General features: G+C 66.4%; 1 protein-coding gene across 2 annotated transcripts in view; it reads right to left on the reverse strand.

The window, feature by feature from the left end:
* The window catches only part of MTA1 (metastasis associated 1), a 37995-nt gene that overhangs the window by 5576 nt on the left and 11312 nt on the right, over window positions 1-21107 (reverse strand). The window contains exons 2-14 of one of the 2 annotated variants that reach the window (XM_082649262.1): window positions 18623-18690; window positions 14037-14130; window positions 10853-10903; window positions 10329-10455; window positions 9800-9863; window positions 7347-7464; window positions 4238-4340; window positions 3364-3463; window positions 2531-2719; window positions 1137-1211; window positions 945-1003; window positions 438-553; window positions 45-196 (exon numbers count right to left, since the gene is read on the reverse strand). In XM_082649262.1, the coding sequence (XP_082505388.1) occupies window positions 45-196; window positions 438-553; window positions 945-1003; window positions 1137-1211; window positions 2531-2719; window positions 3364-3463; window positions 4238-4340; window positions 7347-7464; window positions 9800-9863; window positions 10329-10455; window positions 10853-10903; window positions 14037-14130; window positions 18623-18690 (1316 nt within the window). The remainder of the gene's footprint in view (window positions 1-44; window positions 197-437; window positions 554-944; window positions 1004-1136; window positions 1212-2530; window positions 2720-3363; window positions 3464-4237; window positions 4341-7346; window positions 7465-9799; window positions 9864-10328; window positions 10456-10852; window positions 10904-14036; window positions 14131-18622; window positions 18691-21107) is intronic. The other variant, XM_082649263.1, reaches the window with a different exon arrangement.

A 21107-nucleotide genomic window follows, 5' to 3' on the forward strand; every position in this document is an offset into this window, starting at 1 on the left:
ACCGCGGGGCGTGCGCTGGGGCAGGGTGGGGGGGACCGACTTACCATGTTACTGCGGTTGGGTCCTGGCCTCTCTCCATCTAACCGGGTTGGCATTTTCAAGCCACCATATTTCTTCCAATATGTCCAACAAGATGCGCAGAGGCGACACTGCATGTTAGGGGGACCCCAAGAATACCACTGGTAAGACTGGGTGGCTACGGACAACAAAGTTGGAAATAGACGGATTCTTAAGCAGAACCAGTGACGGCAGAGAGCATTACACAGCTGTCGCCCGCCCGCGCCCACCACCCACCCTGTGGGCCCGGGCACCCGGTACTCCCCGAGAGGGCTTCCCCGGCAGGGCGTGGCCACCGCCCCCAGGCTGGGCCCCAGGGCAGTGCAGGGGCGCCCAGGGCCGTGGGCTAGGGGCACCCAGATGCCGGGCGGGGCACTTACTGTAACAGCTCTCGCAGGCCCGGCCGGCCCCAGGGCTCTGGCCTGGCGCCCCGGCACCGTTCACCACGCCTGCCTTCACGTTATTGACGCTGATCTGGTTCGGGTTTGGCTTGTTACTTAGGTAAGGAAAGGAGAGAGGGAAGACGTCACGGGACCACCAAGCCCTGGGCGCGCGGCTCTGGGGCCCGGCAGCCCCAGTCCAGACCTGCCTGGCCACAGGGCAGACGCTGACCCCTGCCTGAGGGTGTGTGATCTTTCTCCCCTCGAGTTCTAGAAGCAGCTCCCACCTTGTCGACACCCCAGCTCCATCTGCCTGCGCTTAGCTCAGCTCAGAGTTGAACCCCAGGCCGGGTGGGGTCCCGTCCTGATGCCCTGTGCTGTCCCCACCTCTGCCCCCGGGCCACCACGGGCTTCGATGACAGGCCCCCGACTCTCTCTAGGACTCAGCCAGGACGGCACCACGGGGCCACGTGGGACGCGGGACGGCGCCGTGAGGGGCGTACTTACTAGTTGGGGATATAAACTTGCTTTAACTTGCTCTCCGCTTCCGCTGCTTTCAAGCGTTTCTTCAAACACAGAACAAAGGGTCAGGGCGGCCAGCAGGTGGGTCTGGAGAGGGGATCCCCCAGTCCCCACGCTGCCCCCTCACCCTAAAGTTCCCACAGGACCCCTCGGCCCCCGCCCAGGCCGGGCCCTCACCTGCTGCACGTATCTGTCGGTGGTCTTCCACATGTAGTAGTACTCGATGATGCTGGTGAGCGACTTCCAGGGGAGCTGGGGGGAGAGGGGCACGTCAGGGGGCGGGCGGGGGCATGGCGGGGCCGCTAACCCCACCCAGGAGGGGGCAAGCCTCCCCCCAGCCCGCGTCAGGGCCCCTCTCAGGCCTTGCCCTCTCTCTCTCCCTCTCAGGCACACTCCATTCAACGCAAGAGCTTCCTCCCCGGTTTCGGCACCGCTGCCCTGCTCGGTCGGCGGTGGGTGCCCCCTCCCGTCGCGCAAGGCGCTGGACGCCCAGACACCAGCCCCACCCACGACCGTGGGCTGCAACGCTTCCCCTGTACGTCCTCGCGGTCACTCTGCTCCCGGGTCCCAGCTCCCCCGCTGTGCGGGCGCCACCTCTGGGCTTCACAGGCTGCCTGTGAGTCCAGCGTGGCCGTCAGAGTCTTGCCGCTGCCATCTCGCCCCCTGCGTTTCCACGCCACCTCCGGGCCAGTCTCAGGCGAGTCCCGCGGCGCGGATTCTCCCACGACGTCCTCCCGGGCGTGTCGACAATTCAGACTCTGTGCGCACCGGGGCCGGGACGTGCGGGAGGCGTGGCGAGCTGAGTGCTTTATGTCCCGCCCGCCTCCTCGCTGCGCTTGTTTCCGTGTGAGGAGGCCTTGCTGCCCTGCTTAGGTGTTCAGTACGTTCCGTGCGTCTGCCTCGCACAGCGGGCCGGCTGTCTGGGCTCGGCCTGTGTCCACGGCACCAGGGGCTGCGCGGGTCCCTCTGATGGCCTCTGGGGACCGACATGCTTCTCCACCCTCAGTAGTGCCTGCCGCCTGCCTTCTGACGTGGGTGCTGTGGCATCAGCCTCGTCCGTTACTGCAGAGGTGCTGCTCAGAGTCAGATGTTGGCGAGGCCGCTGCATCCCGGCCCCTCCTAGGCGCTCGCGGTCAGGCCGGCCCGGCCGCCCCTGCCGCCCTCTCTGCACAGGCGCGCTCTTCTGAGTGACCACCAGTTGGCCACCTTTCAGGTGAGTTCAAGTGTATTTCAGGGGCTGTAAGGGCAGGAGGGGCCCCTGAGGGCACAGGCCCTGCCGGTGCTGGAATCCCCACGGGCTCACTGGTGGACACTTGCAAGGGACACAAAGCAAGGACGTACACGGAGACGCTCGGCCACTTAAGAACAACCAACACAGCCAAACGAACCAAGTCAAACAAGGCCCGGCGAGGACCCCGGCGACACCAGCGTGGACCTCGCCTTGGTGGCTCAGCCCAGGCCCCAGCAGGCGGCCTTGGGCGTTTCCTCCGGAGCCACTAACAGACAAGGGGACGGAAAAACGGCGGCCCGGCGGGCACAGCAGGGCCCTGAACCTGCGCCCCGGTACTCACGAAGTCTTGCTGAATGTCAGTGAAATCCTTCCCGTACTTCTCCAGGGCCTCCTCGAACAGGCTGGCCTCCGAGGCCGACCACTCTTCCATCTCGTCCCTGCAGAGGACGGGCCCGCCCTGCGGCACCAGGGCCGAGATGGCCTTGGCGACGTCGTACACACTCCTGTGCAGCGTGTCCATGGCGTGGAACTGCAGCAGGAGAGGCGGGGTCGCCTGGGCCCCAGAGCTGGGGCGACCCCACCCCGCCCGGCCCCAGGCAGGAGGCACACCCGGGCCGTGTGGGAGGCCACAGGACCCAGGGGCTGGCCCTCCCTGCCACCTGGGAGGGGATACGGACAGTCTCGGGGGGGCGGCCGGGGGCCTCTGGGGAGAGCACAGGGACAGGCCAAGCTGCTCGGAGCAGAAGAGGGGAGCAGGTGTGCTCCCAGGCCCACTTCGGCAGGGGCGGGACTCCAGGAGGGGGGGGCTCAGCCGGCAGACAGTGGGTGACTGACCCCAGGGCCAAAGTGCCCTGGGCAGGAGGGGCCGGCCTAGGGCACGAGCCGTCCTCTGGGAGATGCCGCTGCCTCTGAGGTGGCAAGTGTGGAAAGAGAAGGGCGGGCTGAGGACGTGCGGCCCGCAGACCAGCAAGGGCCCAGTACGGCCTGACCACGTGCCGGCCGGCAGCCTCTCACCAGCATGAGACAGGGTCACCACACAGGGGCAGTGAGAGCCCTGCACTGTGCCCCCCAGGGAGGGCTGTGCCCCCCAGGGAGGGCTGTGCTGCCCGGGCAGCGGCTGCTGATCTGAGCAGACGCACAGGGCCGCGGCTGCCCGATGGCCTTCTCACTTACCAGGGTGATGTCCCGAGAGGCGGCCGCGGCGCTCATGTGAAGGCTGGGCTGTCGGACAGAGCTGCTGCAGTCCAGGGCGCGTGCAAAGGTGCCCACGGAGCTGGGGAGGAGGAGAGACGCTGACCACTGGAGCGGACAAGCAGGAGGAGCGGCCGGACCAAGCCAGACACGCAGAGGCGTCCAGACTCGGCTGTCTCGGGAAGGAACACTGTGGTCTGGAGCGCGGGGACGTCGTTTCTGAGACCTTGCAGACCTCTTCTTACAAAAGAGAGCCTTCAGGTCCTGAGGCTCAGGACCCCATTCCTACACTGTTTCCGACGGCACCCGGCCCAGGCGCCTTCTGGGCGTGTGGCCCCCGTGTGCTCGCAGGAGCTCCCCTCCTGCTGTCCCAGCCCAGGGACCCCTGGGGGGCCGGCCTGGGCAGAAGCTGCTCCTCGGAGGGCTGCCCCTTTGTGCCCAGGAGGCCCTGCGCCTCCAGGCCACATGTGCCCAGTCCCGGAGCCGGACGAGCAAGCCCTACCGTCCGGGGAAAGAGCCCCCATCTGCGGCCGGCTTACGTGGCCTCGGCTGGCAGGCGGCCCCTGAGGTCCACAGGTCGGGCTGCCTCCTGGACCCAGGGACCCAGCAGCCCCCCAGAGCCGGCTCCACCTTCAGGGAAGGGCCAGGCCCCTCCCTGCAGGCCTCCCTAGGAGCCACGAGGGGGTCTCAACAGAGCAGGGCCCCGGACCCTCTAACCTCCCAGGCCCTTCACTGGGGGACGCCCTGTAGGACAGGCACCCAACGCCCACCGCAGGGGCGGGGCAGTGGCTCAGGCCCCGTGCCGGCTTGCGCCCGGGGGTCAGGCAGGACGTGGCTGCCCCAGCCCAGCACTCACCGGGCCACCACCAGGAACTGGTCGATCTGCTTGTCCACCAGCGGGTTGTGAACCTCCCACACCTTGGTCTCCAGCTTGGCCTGGTCTCGGCCGTCCTCCTCGCCTAGGAGGACGAAACACTGCGCGGTGAGAACACCGAGGCCGTGAGAAGACCCCCGCAGCTCCGCTTGGAGCCCAGGGTTGGACGAGGTACCAGGCCGCTGAGGCGGGGAGCGGGCTGGGAGGGCGAGTGAGCCCAGGGATGAGGCGACGGCGCGCGTGCGCACACACACGCGAACAGGCACGTGCACGCACGGGACGGTCGGGCCCAGTGCTCCAGGGCGCGCTCAACACACGATGGCCTTCACCTCTGGAAACAGTGGGCGCCTGGGGCTGGCAGCCCGCGGCCCCCGTGGAGGAGCTTGAAGAGGTGCCGTCGGGAGGGCCCAGGGAGCACAGCCAGCTGGACAGAGGGGCGCAGCGGCTCGGACCTGACCAATCAACTCTTTCCTCTGAGGCTCTGCGGGGTGGGGTGCGGCTGCGCCCAGCCCCCAGCGGCAGCCCTGCCACAACGAGGACACTGATGTCAACTCAGTGCGGACCCACGCCTGCCACCCAAGGGCGCCCTCGGCGTCAAAAGCCTCCGTCTTGGGGCCTCTTCCCTCTGCAGGCGGGAGCCCCACTCCTCACCCTGTATGCGGTGGGCATGGGGCTCAGGGCCCAGCCAGGAGGGTTTCTCTCCTGGGCAGCTGCCCATGCCAAGCGCCACCTGCCACGTGCTCCAGGCTGCAAGGGGCAGACGAGGCCAGCACGAGGGTCCAGAGAACGCCCGCCCCGAGGTCACAACCCCGCTCAGCTCAGGCGCTCCGCCTGCACGTCTGCAGACCCTCTCAGCCTCTGTCGCTCTCTGTGGCGACCAACTTCCAGACCCAGGGCAGGACCCCTCACGGCACTCAGCAAGCCCGCGGGAGCCCTGTGCGAGCGCGGTCATGCAGGGCCGGGCACGGCTGGAAGTCACCAAGGAAATACGTGCTCCCTCGCCCCGGGGAAGGTCAGGCCCTGCTAGGCCCCAGGGGACGGCGCCAGGCCAGAGGCTCACAGGAGAGAAGCCCTGCACTGCAGACCGACCCGGGGGTGGGAACGAAGAGATCTGAGGGGTCGGGGTCCTGGGGGCTGCATCTGTAGGACGAACACAGGTGGGATTTTCCCGGTGTCGTGGGTAGGCTCCTTCCTGGTGGTGACTCGGCACGGAGAGCCCTCCCCAGGGACAGTGGGTACCAAGGAAGGCAGGGCCCCCACTCCTGGATCCAAGGTCTGCAGGCCGCGACCAGCCCCCAGCGACTGCCGGGCAACTGAGCCCAGAGCCACGGGCACAGCTAGCTGTGGCCCCAGCTGGCGCCCACGCCCGCTGGTGCACCTGCAGACGCCTCACGCGCCCAAGGCAGGGGCACAGCTTCACCCGCTGGGAAGGGTCCAGGCTCCAGGAGGAGAACAGGGAACTGAGGCCTAGGCCGACCCCACCTCGCCCCAGCAGCCCAGGGGTCGGGAGGAGGAAGGGCTGTAGGGATGCCGCCCCTGGCCCTGGGGCTGCAGGCAGGGCTTCCCCGGGGCACCCTGAGACCAGAGACGCGTCCTCCCGCCAAGCACCCAGGGCTGGCCAGAAAGCAAAGTCCTCGGACGTTCCAGCCACTCAGTGTTCTCCTGTGGCCGCCGCTGTTTCCCACTGGATGTGGCCCTTTATCCTCAGCCAGGCTGGCTGGGATGGTGTAGACCAGGAGGCCCCACGGGGCCACTGGAGGATGCCCATCCCTGGAGCGGGGCCCGGGTGCCAGGCGCACCCCCCCAGCAGGAGGACGGGCTGCACCAGGAGACCAGCTGGGCCAGCGCATCTGACTCTGCGCAAGTGCGGGGGCCCCAAGTGACGCGAGTGGCCCCAGGGCAGGACCACAGGGCAGAGCGCCAGGGCTGGTGGGAAGGGCAGCCTCACCCCACCTGGGGCGGAGCCGGACACCCGCGAACAAAGGGAACCGCCCCCACCAGGTGCTTCCCGTTAGCCCTCCTTCTCACATCCGACCGGCGGCAGGAACCCCCATAAGACAAAGACAGAGACCAAGACCAACCAACGGGGGAGGCAAGTGTGTGTAAGATGCACACGCGTGGGAGGTGTGGCGCGCGTGTGCGCTCGTGCGCGTGTGTGCAGCAGGAAACACGCACACAGGCCGAGAGCGGATGTTTAGGTCAAGCGGAGCAGCTTCTGGGGATCAGGAGTTGCGTCCCCGAAAGGAGCAGCAGCCACGGAAAGAAGGGACGTCTGGCATTTCTACAGCACAGGGGAAACCGAGGCACAGACCACAGGGGAGCCAAGCCCAACCCGCAGCCCCACAGGTGCTGGGGATGCTCGCCAGGAGGACACCGCGCTCCTGAGGGACACCTGGGCGCCACGCGGGGATGACCCTGCACACAGGGGACCACTCCGCAGGAGCACAGGCTCCGAAGAGAGCGCCATCCCGGGCAAGCAAGTGCGCAGGTCAGCCGTCGGGCCTGCCGCACAGCAACTACGCGGCCGCGCAGGAAGGAAGCGGGGGAGGGGAGGTGGCGGGTACCACGAGGCCCGGACCCTGCCGCGCTCCCGGTCAACCTGAGCTGCCTGAATGTGGCCACCACCCAAGTGACCCGGGCTCAACCACATGGCCCCAGAAGGAAGCCCGCCAAACGGCGCCCCAAGCCAGACAGCACCGGCCTTGCTGGTCACCGCGGGTCCACGTTCCTGCCTGGGCAGCTTGGTCGGGGACAGAACGGGCTGAGAAGCTGGGAGTCAAGCCCGCCCACGACCCCCGGGCTGCTGAGGACTGAAGGGCAGGGGAGCTGCCACCGCGTCCCCGTGCACTTCAGCCTCGCGGACGGCACCGCCCGCCAGAAGTCAGTGAAACAGGCAGATCCATTCAAACGAGTTTTTGGGAGAGAAAAAGGGCTTCGAAAAGGTTATGAAAACAACTGACGAAAGGAAACAAAATCTGCAGGTGCCAGAGAGGGTCCGACGACCCCTCCTGCTGGGGGTCCTGGGGCTTGCCGCCCCATCCCAACACCCAGAGGCCCCCGCCCTCCCCGCCAGCCCCCCGGCCCACCCTACCTTCTTTCAGCAGGTCGGTGATGTCCGCCTGGTACCGGTTCCCGACACGGATCTCCCCCTTGTCAGCCAGGAGGGTCTTCTGCTGGGGGTCATAGACGAGAGAGTAGAAAAAGAAGTCCTGGAAAACAGCACACGGGGCGGCGTCAATACACAGCACCCTCGGCCACGCTCGTGGGAGGCCAGCAGACGGGAGGGGCGACCGTCGGGGAGACACAGAGAGCTGACGGGTCAGCAGGCTTGAGAGCGCAGGGGAGGCAGCGGTGGCGCCAGTCCCCCACACTGCCACGTGCCCAGCACAGCAACAGTGTGAAAACTGAGTTTATGAGAGCATTTCACAGCAACAAAAATCCGAAGGCATCTGGGAACGAAGCTGACAGATTCTGGGCACGTCCTTTGAGAAGATAGTGCCGTTTTCGTGCAGTTGTCACAGGAGATGTACACAAAGGGGGTTACGTTACAGAATGTTCTGGACTCGGTGCCCAGAGCTGTCAGCGGAGCAGCAGCCTGCGGCCCTCAGCCTCGGAGCCTGTCTTCACCCCACACGCCTGCGCCCAGGCTGTTCCGGCTGGAACTGGCACAGTCCGGCCCTCCTGGCCCTTCGCTGCCTGGCACTCCACGTGCCGAAGCTGCTTCTCAGAAGCTGCGTTTAGCTGGCTTGGGCTGCTCTGCAGAAACCAGCCTGCCGACCCTGGGCTTCCCCGGGGGTCTCCCCGTGTACACCGAGGGTCACGGCACCCCGTGCCAGGACTGCTACCTGGCCCCGTGTCCCCGTGCCACCTTTCTTAGTCCCTTGTGGTTGCTTCTCGCGGCCTCTGCTCCCCGGCGGCGGCCAGCTCCTGCGTCGGCGCCAAGGGCTCCTCTGGGTGCGGGTCCGTGCAGGCTGCGGCTGCACCCGCAGCCGAGGACCGACTCCCTGAGGCCCGAGCAGGATGGCGGGCCTGGGCGCAGTCAGTCGATTCTTGCCCGGGGCCGCCCAGACCGGGAGGGGAGGCCGTCCCAGTGGGCTGCCTGCCGTCTCAGGCTAAGAGCCACCCACCCCTAGACAGGTGAGCGAGAGCAGCAGAAACCACGAGGCGTGCGCCCAGGACACACACAGGTCCCCGAACGGGGCCCACGCGCTCGCCACTGCCGGACACCAAGTGGTTCACAGCCGCCGTTTTGCTCACGGCCGTCCCTCCGCGTCACCACCTCTGTGTGGCTGTCACTCAGGGGTCTTTCTAAACTGCAGACAACAGCCCCCAGTGGACGCACGCCTGGGGGCCACGGCCCCTGCTCTGTCCCGTGGGCAGGCACGCGGCGGCTCCCTGGAGCCCGGGCTGCCCTGGGGGCTCTTCAGCGCCGACTCCAGGCAGTGTCCTCCTGGTGGTGCTCCAACGCCTGATGGAGTCAGGCCTCGGTGAGGCCACGGCACCGGGCTTGCCCTCCCTCGCTGGACTGCTGTCGCCATGGTCCACGGTCCGACCCCCCGTCCACCTTGCCCCTCTGGGCCCCCAGGAAGAGCCGGGCCCTGCCTCGGGGAGAGGGAACTGTGGCTGAGAACAAGCGTCGCCCACAGACGATGACACTCCTGCTAGGAGCTGCGGGGTGGCCGCACGCAGGTCCCAGGGGAGCCCGCAGTGCGTGGGGACACGCAGGGAGGGGACTCCGGACCCACAACCACTCCTCGCCTGGCCCCAGGAGCTCCCTTACACTGCGACCTGTCCCACTAGGTAACACCCGTGCCCGCGCCGCTCCTGATCCCGCTGGCCTGCCATCGTCCCCAAACACGCTTCTCGCTGCTCCCAGGACTCACGCGTGCACCCTCTGGGGACGTTTTCGGTAGTTCCGCCTCGGGGGAGGGGCGCTGGGCGGGCAGCACGCACCCGCCCTGGGTGTCACCGCGGGCTCAGGGCGAGCAGCTCGGGGGTCACAGCAAGGCCCAGGCACCGGCCGCCGTGGCTCCCCTCCCACCCTGGTCTGGGATGAGGAGGTCGGTGCCCTGGCCCCAGACCCTGGCAGCACTACGGTTTCGGTTTCCTAAGCTCAGAAATCCTCTGGCTGCCTGGCCAACACAGTCGTGGGTCAACCCAGCGAAGACTGGAGACGGTGGCCTGGACTGCAGCAGGGCCACACGCCCGCTGGGGAAGCCTGACGGCGACCACGGCGGCCAGCACGGGTCCCATCGTCCCCTCCAGGACGAGTCGTGCCCCTCCTGGGGGGCGGGGGGTGGTGGGGAGAGCAGACCCCCGGGAGCCGTCACGCCCACTTTGGGCCCTCACTCTGGAGGTGCGAGGAGTGGGGACTGCACGGGACACCGGGAAGGGCCGTGACGGCGCCTGGCCTCAGGGCGCCACGGGCGGGGAAGGGCCTGAGCCCAGCGTGAGGTGGGAGCAGCAACGCCCACCCAGACCAGACCAGCGGAGCCAGGATCCGCCTCTGCCCCCCCCCAGCCCCAGCCCACGGCCGGGCCTCACCTCCCGTTCCAGGTAGGACTTGAGGGACTCAGTCTCGTTGAGCAAAGTGACGCTGCACTTCCCTCTGCAAGATAAGGGCGCGCGTCAGGGGAGCTGGGCAGACTCCCTCGGCCCGCCCCCGGCCCCCGGGCACCTGACGTGGGTGGCGGGACTCCCTCGGGCCCGCCCCCGGCCCCCGGGCACCTGACGTGGGTGGCGGGACTCCCTCGGCCCGCCCCCGGCCCCCGGGCACCTGACGTGGGTGGCGGGACTCCCTCGGGCCCGCCCCCGGCCCCCGGGTACCTGATGTGGGTGGCGGGACTCCCTCGGGCCGCCCCCGGCCCCCGGGCACCTGACGTGGGTGGCGGGACTCCCTCGGCCCGCCCCCGGCCCCCGGGCACCTGACGTGGGTGGCGGGACTCCCTCGGGCCCGCCCCCGGCCCCCAGGCACCTGACGTGGGTGGCGGGACTCCCTCGGCCCGCCCCCGGCCCCCGGGCACCTGACGTGGGTGGCGGGACTCCCTCGGGCCCGCCCCCGGCCCCCGGGTACCTGATGTGGGTGGCGGGCAGTGACTCCAGCTGTCTGGAGAGGAAGAGCTCTCGATGCCTCAGCTGGTGCTTGAGCTTCTCGGGCAGGTCTGCCATTTCTGGGTTCTCCATTTCCTCCTCTGTTTCACCTGAAGGACACAGAGCTCCTGTGAGCTGGTCCCAGAGACACACGCTCAGGCGGCTGGACAAAGGCCCACACGCTGGCTGCACAGGTCCCTCCCCACGCTGGACCCGGGGCAGGTGGCAGTGTAGGTCCCCGCAGCGCACCCCAGAATCCCCGGGCATCTGAGCAGGAAGGAGGACAGTGTCCTGTGCTGGCCCGGGAAGCAGCACGTCAGAGAAAGAAGGGAAAGCGAGACAGCAGCTGCTGCACGTCCAGGACAGGGGGGCAGGACCCACCATGCCCCGCAGCCCTCCCTGCACCAGGAACCCCTCAGGCCTGCCTCACAGCAGGGCACACAGGCGCGGGCACACGGGCAGCCCGGCGCACAGACCTCAGGACCCTCCCGCAGGGGCGGCTCTTACCTTCCTCGCCGTTGTCGGCCCCCGATCCGGTTTTATAGCAGACCGACAGGGCTGTGTAACAGACAGACAGCACCCAGATGGCGGGTCAGCGACAGCGTGCCGCGCTACTCACTCCCTGCCCGGCCTGGACTGAGGGCTGTGAGGCCAGGAAGCAGGGTGGACAAGGGGGCCGCGGACCACCCAGCCAAAGACAGAGAACACCTGAGCCTCTGGACATCCCTACTAGCTGACCTCAGCTCCTGCCAACCCCACGCCCACGCTGCCCAAGACTCTCCAAGCAGAGCCCCAGACAAGCCTGGGCAGCGAGGCCCTGCTACCTGCACACAGAACACATCTGCCCCTACGAAGTCGGGAGAAGCAAGGACGGGGCGGGGGACACGGCCGAGCCACAGCGTGGGGGGGCGGGGGCGGGGGACGTGTCCCAAGGCCGGTCAGCAACGCGTGCTTCCTGCCTGCGGATGGTGATCGGGGGGCCTCGGCCACACCTCCAGGGCTGGGCCATCGATGGGCACAGGGAAAGCCTGAAACTCGAAACTGGCATGCGGTGGGGCTGTGGAAGGTCTCCACGATGTGGACCACAGCACATGCAGCCCTGGGGCTGGAGTGCCCCCAAACACACACTGGCGGTCCGGGGTCGTGCACAGTGGGGTGGGGGAAGCCAGACGCATGGCGAAACCCATCCTCTGCCCCAAGACCCAAAGGTAGGGGCGTGGAGCCCAGCCCCCCCAGGCTCTGGGCCACCACAAGGCCCCTGGCCCTCTGCTGCCCTCCTGTGGTGGCTGCAAGGAGTCCTGGTGCCCCTGGGCAGGGGACACGCCCCCCGCCCCCCCAAAAAAACCCTGGTTGCAGCAGCTCAGACGGAGGTCAAGGCTAGGGGCGGGGGCGCTGGGGGAAGAGGGGCAGGGCCAGTCTGCCCGGGCCGTGGGCGATGGGAGCCTGGCCTCGGCACCTCCCTGCCCACTCCCGGGGACGTCACAAGCACCCGGAAGCCGGCCCACCCCCCCCCACACCTTATCCTGCTCACGCCCGTCCGGTGACGGCCCCGCTGGCCCCGCAGCATGGCTAGGGACCGGGCCGGGGGCAGCCACCCTGGCCCCTGCCCGCGACAGGCCCTTGGGCATCCATTCCGGGTCTGCAGGCACCACCCCTCCCTGTCCTGAAACTAGCTCACAGTGGCTCTGAGACCCCCAGCCCACCAGGGCTCCCTGCCATCAGCAACGGTGAGGAGGGACCCAGCAACGCACACCCCAGGGCCACGCTTAAGGCCTCAGGGGTGGCCAGGGTTTGGGCCAGGCCAACCTCCAGCCCCCGGGAGACCAGGAGAGAGCCTCCCCACAGCCCCCAGACCCTGTCCCCAGCGGACCCTCAAACGAGCGTGGGCTGTGGCGCTTGGCCTCTAGGAACCCAGGGCACATGGCCCCTGGCACAAAAGCCCCTCCCTCTGGGATCCAGGGTGCCCGGGCCCTGGGCTCAGAGCTGGGGGGCCTTCCCCACAAGGCCCAGGCAGGCTCTGGGCTCCCACCCTACGCCAGCTCAGCTCACACACCCTACTGGCTCTCCTGAGCCCCTGCAGCTGGTTCTGGGGGGTTGCAGGGAGGACCTGTCACCTGTGCCCACTGTCCCCTCGGGCAAGGCCTTGGTCTCAGGACAGCTCTGTGGGAGGGGGCCACACACCTCGAGACAGGGCCGTGGCGGAGCAGAATGTGGCCTGGAGACCCCAGCAAGGGCTCTACCGTTCCGGGGAGGCCTGTGTGGCCCCAGGGCATCTGTGCTGCACCAGGGGCTGGACGTCCTGGTAGGGGCAGGGCGGAAGCTTGTCCCTCAGGCCCCCGGGCCCAGAAGAAACTCGAGTAGCTAATCTGACCGTGCAGTGGGCTCCCCTGGGTCTCTACCCCTCCTGCCAGAAGGGCCCGCAGAGTGTCCCTACACCCATGCCCTGACGCTGGGCGAGGCCCTGGGCAGCGAGGTGGACCAGCCTCGCCCCAGCTGCAGTGAGCTCACAGATGCGCACGCCAGGAGAGTCAACCCCGAGAAACGTGGTTTCTGCACAAACCACTGCGAGACGGAGCAGGCAGTACAGGCTCCTGAGAAAACAGCCGAGGCCCCGCACTGAGAGGCGGTGAGCTGGTGGGAGCGGGTGGCCTCCTCAGAGCAGCACACCCCGTGCGCGTGACACGTGTTCCCTGCAGCATGGCTCTAAGTCCCCGGCAAGGAGCTTTCCCTGCACGCAGAAGCCCCGCCGGCACCGCAGGGCCTCTGCCCACCCTGCCAGCTCCAACACTTCTGCAGGACCCCCTCCTCCCACGGGTCTCAGGGCCTAACACCTGGCCAAGCTCCCCCCGGGGGCCTGAGAGCAGGAGAGCCTGGGCCCGTGGACACAGCGCGCCGTGTGCCGAGGGGCAGGGGCTGCAGTCGCTCTGGGCTGAGCAGCAGACACGGGGAGGAGATCCTCTGTCATCGACACCCCCAGGTCACCTACCGCCAGGGCCACCCCCAAGGCCCCCGTCAGCGTCCTGACAGCATGAACGCGAGCCTGCGTGCTGACACCTGCAGGGCCAGCGACTGCACAGACCACTCCACTGGGCCACGCAGCTGTGCACCCCCAAGACCCCGGCTCTCTTCCTCTTTTCCTCGGCACCGGGAGGCCAGAGTGCTGGGGTGGTGGGCACAGGCTTTAGGGTGGGAGGCTGAGAGGCACTGTATCCCATCTCTGTCCCCTCTGGGCACAGCCTCAGGGTCCACCACTGGCGTGCCACAGGGACGCTGCTGACAGAGGCCAAAACCCAAAGGTGGGATCCCATCCTCCCATGAGGCCAGACAAGGCCGGCAAAGAACCGGCTGCTCCCTCAGGGTCGGCTGCACAGCCTGCGGCCACCCCGCGTGGCGCAGAGGCCTGGCCTGGACAAGAGCGCCAGCGGCCCTGCCCCTCCCCGCCACAGGCCTGGAGCCCAGGGCCCAGCACTCCCTGCGCCATCCAAGGAGTGGTCCAACCAAGGATCTGCAAAGTCCCCCAATTAAACTCCTCAGGTAGATGAGCGCAGCCACACCCTAGGACAAGCACGGCCAGGGTCGCTTCTCAGAGAAGGAAGGAGGCCCCAGGGACATGCAAGGACTTCAGTCTACACCCGCCCGCGGGCTGAGGTGCAGCTACAGGCGGGCTGGAGGGGGGGGCTGGGAAACTCACTGGCGTGCTTGTCGGCCAGGGCGATGAGCGTGCTGGAGATGTCCCGCCTTCGGTAGAAGCACACCACCTTGGCCTCCACGTTCCCGTTGGCCGTCTGCAACAGCAAGGCAGGGTCTAAGGCACGCGTGCCCCCGCGGGCCTGCGGCTCCCCGCAGGGGTGTCCCCCAGACGGGGCCTCAGGTGTGACCAGGGACGGGCTCGTCATGCGGAGCCCATGCCCCAGGGAGGGCCCTGGAGGGCAGCGGCAACGCTGGCTGACGGAGGGGACGCACACCGGACCTAAACCGAGTCTGCACCCCCAACTCCTGTCCTATCCCGAGCCGCCTGAGGACACCAGGTGGACCCCGGCCACCAGAAAGGCCAGCTCTGCCTTGGCCTCGGGAGCTGCCCCTTCCTTTCGGGCACCAGAGGGGGTGTGATCAAGGACAACGACTGCGGACCTCCGTCACCCGCCACGAGCAGAAACCTGGGCAGCACCCGAGAGGCGCGGCCCTGAGGCCTGGACCCGCCTCCAAGGGGCAGGGCAGCGCGGCGGGGCTCAGCGTCGGCCTCGGCACCAGGATGGGCGGCAGCGGCCAGGACTGACCTCCACCCGGCGGCTCCCGCACCCGGGCTTGCAAAGCGTCCAACGAACGTGGACAGAACGAGCAGCAGCAAGGACACCGTGAGGCCCGCGGGGTGGTAACCTCATACCGAGAACGTGTTTCTTCTTAACTAACAAGTTTACAAAAATTTTAATAATAATGCAAGGATTTTATCACAATTCTAATCTTTGTAGAGTTTAGCACAGCAGCATTTATAACATTAAACAAAATTATCTTTATGAAAAGTATTTCCCTTTAGTTATTAAATTCCATTAGACCAGGAATTTTTCCCAAGAAAAAGCCTTCGGAATTTTTCACATCACTGAGCGTAAGTTAAAAGTGCTATCAACTCCGCTGCTTTACAGGTTCATCACAAAACTGCAGAGTGCACGCTGATGAAAACCATCCTCACTCCAGTCCACGAAGGAATAGAAAGGGCATGCAGAATTCTTCCAGGAAAGCTGAGATCAAGTATCAAAACAAGTGAGCGTGAGGGCCTGAAGATGACGCGTCCGTCTTCGGCATGTGGAGACTGGGTTTTTAGAAGCACGACTTGTCAGCTTGTCAGCACGGCTGTGTCAGACCCGTAAACATCTGCAGTGTTCAAGGGTGCCCAGAGTTTTGCAAGATGGGATTCCCAGACCGAAAAGTGCCTCGTAGAAATGGTCCTGGAGACTGTCCGCTGAGCTTGGAACGACGAGGGGCCTTCAACACGATGGAGATGATCTGACACCGCGTCAGGACCACAGAAGCAACTGGACAGAGTCTAGAAGGACCACGCGAGAGCGTCCCGCGGCAGCCACGGTCCCGGCCTCCAGGAGCACCTGGGCCTTGCGTCTTCAGGGCTTTGTCTGAGTCTCTGAGCCACGGAGGCTGCCCCCAGCGGGCCTGTGGAGTCGCAGCAATGCCCCCTCCTGGATCCACACCAGGTGCAGCCCCTCCCAGGGGCCCCCGAGAACGTGCACCTCCTGGGGTTGTGCTTTGCTCCGCACAACCTCAGCTCTGCGAGCCTGGCTTGGGCCGGACCCTGGAGACCCAGGGCTCCAGAGCGCTCTTCCCTCCGGTGCTCTGCCTGGACCCCTGCTGCCTCGCCCCTCACACCCCCCACGTGTCTCCTGCACCTGCCTGCATCTCCCCCCGGGCTGGGGTCCCAAAGGGCCTGTGGGAGGAAAGCTGGGACGACCGCAGGGCACCCTCGCCCGTTTCCTGTCTCCACGGAGGCCGGCTCAGCGGCCCGGGAGCGAGGGCAGGACGGCAGGGGGCCTTCCCACAGGCTGGGGGTGGCTACGGCTCGGGAGCAGGCGGAGTGGGGTCCTTGGCCCCCCAGGAGGACCCTGCTGGAGGACAACGTGGGATGCGGGGAGATGTCCCACTGGGGTCAGCGGCGTCTGCCTTTCATCCTTTGCTGGACTTTTCGGAGACTCCCACACCCCACAGTCCAACCTGCCTCCCTAAAACCTGGCTTCTAATCCCACGACAGAGGCTTCCCGGGAGGCCTCCGCCCGTCCTCTGGTCCCCTCTGGGCCTCTCCTGCCTGGCTGGCACCCAGCCGGCCCGCACGGGGCCTGGTCCCCACGCCGCCCCCCCCACGCCTGTCCCGAGGGTCTGCCCTCCGCGCCCCCCTCCACGCACCCCCGTTCTCACCCCCCCGCCAGCCTTTTCCCGTGCTTTCACAACAGCAATTTTCTCCAGCAGTGTGAAGATTTAACTCTTCATGAAAACAACGTAAATGCCACATACATCCAATCAAAGTTCTAAGAAGAAAACTCGACAGTTACTTTGAAAGGTCCCGGGAGGGCCGGGGGAACTGGTGTCAGGCACGGCCCAGGAGAGGGGCTCCGAGGGGCTCAAAAGAGCTGGGCTTTGCCAAGGAAACTCATTTTAGACTTGTTTTCATTTACAGAAAAGAGACAAAGCGCAGAGCAACCCCGCGCCCCCTGCCCCAGTCTACATGCCCCCCCTTCCTCCTGACCCCTCAGTGCTCACTCCAGGGTCCGCTCCAGGGCCCCGCCAGGACCCCGCGCCACCCCCCGCTGCTCTGGGCGGCGGCATGGGGACTGGTCAGCGGCCCGCAGGGTGCCCTCCGCCGGGGCGCCCGCTGTCCTGGGGGCTGGACGGGGCTGTGGCTCTGGAGGACCTTGGGGTGGGGGCATTTTCTCAGGCCACTCCTCTGCTTGCAGGGCCCTCGTCTCCTCTGACTCCTACTAACTGGACGTTGGGCCGTTGGAGGACTCTCTACTTTTCTGAGTTTTCTCTCTGTGTTTTCGTCCCAGTTTCTGCTACTGACTTCCAGGAACCTCTTCTCATTCCCGAGTCTCCCCAGTCACAGCGGCCGCCACGTCTCTCTGAGGATGCCCCCGGCTCGTCTGGCCTCAGTTTCCTCTGCGCCCTCATCAGCTCTCTCCTCGGTTTCTTTTGATGGATCTCACGGTGGAAGCCGTCCTCCCTGCTCCGTCCAGGTCGCAGGCTGAGAGCAGGCGTTTTGCTGGGACGCGACGCCAGCGGCTCAGATCTGCCCCCAGAGAGCACCCTCCGTCTCCACTCCCTCTGCACACGAGGCTGCCCAGCATCCTGGGGCCGTCAGGGGAGGGCCCTCAAACTGACCCCGTTTTCAGCCCCTGCCTGAACTACAATCGCCTGGGCTGTGCCCACCTCTCCAGCCGGGACGAAGCCCCCATGCCCCGTGGGGTGGAAGGGGAGGCCAGCAGGGGTGCAGGGCTCCGAGGACCCCGAGGGCCACAGCAGACATCCGTGCTCCCCGGTGCTTTGGACCCACGCCCCTTTCCACCACCCCACCCGGCAGAGCTTCCTGGTGCCCACACTTGCGTCCACCCTCACGGGGCGGCACTGCCTCTCCCTCACACACGTGGCGTGTCGCGGCCAGAGTGAGGGCACCGTGGCCACCCTGCAACCACAGGCTGCCACGGCCCCGCCTGCCAGGACGACTCCACGCAGAGGCCTGGCCCCCAGCCACGCCTTCAGTGATCTGCACGGGGTGGGGCGGGACAGACACCTGCTCCTATCGCAGCAGCGGGCACGGGCTGCACCCTCCGCCCTACGGCTCCAGTGGGCGGAAAGCAGGGCTCGGGGGAGGCGCCCGCCAGCGTACTGGTTCCAGCGGTGTGGTGGCCTCATGGGACATCCGGCCACCGCCCCCAGCCCCGGTCACTGACACGCCCAGGCCGGGGCTGAGGCTTCGGGGCACGGGCACGCCGCCCATCTCCTGGTCCCAGCAGGCACGGCCTTAGGGTCGGGGTGCCGCCACGGCTAGTCTGATCCTTGGGAGACCGGCACCCTGACCTTCCCGCCCCACCCTACATGGTCCTGAGAATCGGCTGCACTGCCCCAAGGCCTGAGGTCCAGGAAAGCAGCCCCTCCCCTGCTGGCCACACGGAGGCACAACAAGGTGGCCCCTAGCCAACACGAGTGACAACAGGGCTTCCGGGACGGGGGCTGCTCCAGGGCGGGGGTCCACAGCCGCCCTTCTGCAGGAACCAGGGGAGAGAGAAGCGGCAGAGCTAAGGGCCCTGCTGACCGGGCACCGCCGTGGCCGCAGCCGTGGCCTCAGAGGAGGGTCACACCGATGCCCTCTCCCCCAGTACCCCCGCCAACGCCTCCAACTAAGGAGGGCGGCAGGAGACGTGGGGGGGGCTTCCCCCACCGGGCTTGGGGGTCTGCACGGGACAGCGCCCACTCCTCTGACCAAAGAGGCCATTCTGAACCTGTGAGTCCATGCCCACCGCGCCCCACCAGGCCCAGGAGGGCCCCGCCCCCTAATCCACTCGTAAGCGCCTGCCCAGGACGCTCAGCAGACATGGGACGAGAGAGGAGGGAGACGGGCAGGGGACCTTCGGGCTGTGGGCGCCCAGGTGGCTTCCTTCACTCCTCAGCTGGAACCATCCAACCCAGACCCTCTCCTAACACCCTACCAGGGACCCGCAGGGATGGGCTCTCCGGGGAGGGGCACCCCCGCCCCCCAGCAGGGACGGGGCCGCACGCTACCTTGTTGAGCTCCTCGATCCTCCGGATCAGGTACGGGTTGCTGGAGGAGTTCTCGAAGTAGACGTAGTCTGCAAACGGGCGAGAGCGCGTCAGCCTCGCGAGTCCGCCAGCCTGGGAGCCGGCCCCCCGCTCGCCCGCGGCCCGGCTGCATCTGCGGCGGCAGGCGGGGGCCAGGCTCAGGCGGGGTGTGGGGGGCCGCGGGGGCTGCAGCCGGCCCGGAGGGGGCCCCAAGAGCGGCACCGCCAGGGCGGGAAGGACGGTCACAGGCACTGCTACGGCCGGCCCCAGAGACCACGTCGGCATGGAGGCTGCCAGGCCCCGGCCATCCCCCCATGCACATCCCCCGGCGTCCCACCACCTCTCCTCCAAAGACAAAAGAGCTGAACGGAGGCCGGGGCTTTCCGGGTGGAGGAGAAACGGAGCTCGCCGGGGCGGCACGAGGTCGGGGGCCCAGGGGAGCGGGGTCCTGAGGGTGCTGCCGCCCTGCCGGGTCCCCCAGACTTCAAGTCAGCACAGGCTCCCCTCACAGAAAAACCACACGTGCTCTCCGTTTCCCCAACGCCCCCAAGGGCGAGTGGGGCTCTGGCGCAGGGAGGCCCCGGGGTCCACCCGGGAAAGCCCAGGACAGCCGCGAGACCAGCCCCGCAGGGGACGGCTGACCGGGAGGCTGTCCTGGCTGGAGTCCGCTGAGGCCTGCATGTGCACACGGCCCAGGTGCCCCCGGACGGAGGTGAAGACCCCAGAGGGATCACAGGAGGGGTGTGCCCGGAGGCTGGCTGGACAAAGAGAGGCCTGCGGGAGGGGCTGGCCGGCACGAGCTTGTTTCAGGGCGACTGCGGCCACGCTGCACCTCACTGGACCGTACACTCCAGATGGGCGGGTTTTATCACATGTAGATTTTATCTCAACTAAGCAGTTTTTATAAAAGGGTCTCAAATCAATCATCCAAGCTTTCGTTCTAAGAAACTAGATAAAGAGCAAATTAAACCTGAAATAATTACTCCTGCGTGTCAGGAACTGGAAACCACCCAAACGCTCCCCCGGGAGGGTAGGGGGTGGCAGACAGGCAGACAGCAGGTCTGCGTCCAGCGACAGAGTCCCGGCAGCGCCAGGAAAGGGGCCCCGGACACGGGGCAGCGGGGGGCTCGGGGGACTGTGCGTCTTGTGCCCGGGCGGCACTTACACACCTGCCGGCAGCTGCCCTGAGCTTCTGAGGACTGGGCTTCACCGCCTGTAACTCGTGCTTTGGTAGGTGGGGAACAAAGAAAGAGGCAGGAGGGGGAGAGGCAGCAGCAGCGGGAGGAGACACGAGCCTCCCCTGCACCCGCGAAGAGGACGGAGCGCAGAGGCAACCGCCTTCCAAAGGGAGAACGAAGGGAGGGGAGAAGCCCCAGCCCCTCCCCGGCCCAGACAGCGTCGCTGGTGAATCGCACCGAACACGGAAGGGAGGCTGAACACAGTCCACACGAACTCTCCCAGAAAGCACTAGAGCAGGGAGCCCCCGGTGGCTCAGAAGGCCGGACACCGCGAGAGACCACAGGGCAGCGCCCCTCACCAACTTGGAGCACAGCTTCTCAGCACGACCTCTGCACATGGAAGCTGGCCACCCAGCAAGGGGACAACGCCCCTTGACCACTGGGAGTCACACCTGGGGACACGTCGAAATCACAGCAGTGGAATGAAGCAGAAAAACCATCTCAACAGATGCAGAAGAGCTGACGAAACCTACACAATGCCTGATAAAAACTCTGACACAGGGGCTTCCCTGGTGGCGCAGTGGTTGAGAACCCGCCTGCCAACGCAGGGGACACGGGTGCCCTGGTCTGGGAAGATCCCACATGCCGCGGAGCAACTAAGCCCATGTGCCACAACTACTGAGGCTCCGCTCGAGAGCCCGCGAGCCACAACTACTGAAGCCCGCGTGCCTAGAGCCCGTGCTCCGCAAGAGAATCCACCGCAATGAGAAGCCCACGCACCGCAACGAAGACCCAACGCCGCCAAAAATAAATAAATTTGTTAAAAAACAAAAAACCTCTGACGCAAACTAGGAATTCAGGGGAACATCCTCGCCTGCTAGCAGGCGTTTACCAAAAACCTACAGTGAAGTCCCGTTTACTGATGAAAACACGGTGCCCTCCCCGAAAGCCGGAAGAGGGCACGGGAGTCGATCCCCTGCACTGCTGCTCACCCACAGGTCCTGGTCGGTGCCACGAGGAGAACAAACACACACATGAAAGGCGTACAGATTGGAAAGGAAGAGAGAAAACTCTCTAAATGCAGAGGACATGACTGTCCACAGTGAAATTCCCAGAGTTTACAAAAAGCTATTAAAACTAATGAGTGAGGGGCCGCTCGTGCCTTGAGATGGACTGCATTCTGCCTATGGCATGCGTTGCCCTCTCCATAAACCTGCTTTCACTTAAAAAAGAAAAACGAACGAGTGAGGGTTTAGCAAGCTCATAGGATACAAAAATAGTGTATTAAA

Source organism: Grampus griseus, assembly GCF_964374135.1.
Source record: "Grampus griseus genome assembly, chromosome: 2".
Classification (NCBI taxonomy): domain Eukaryota; kingdom Metazoa; phylum Chordata; class Mammalia; order Artiodactyla; family Delphinidae; genus Grampus; species Grampus griseus.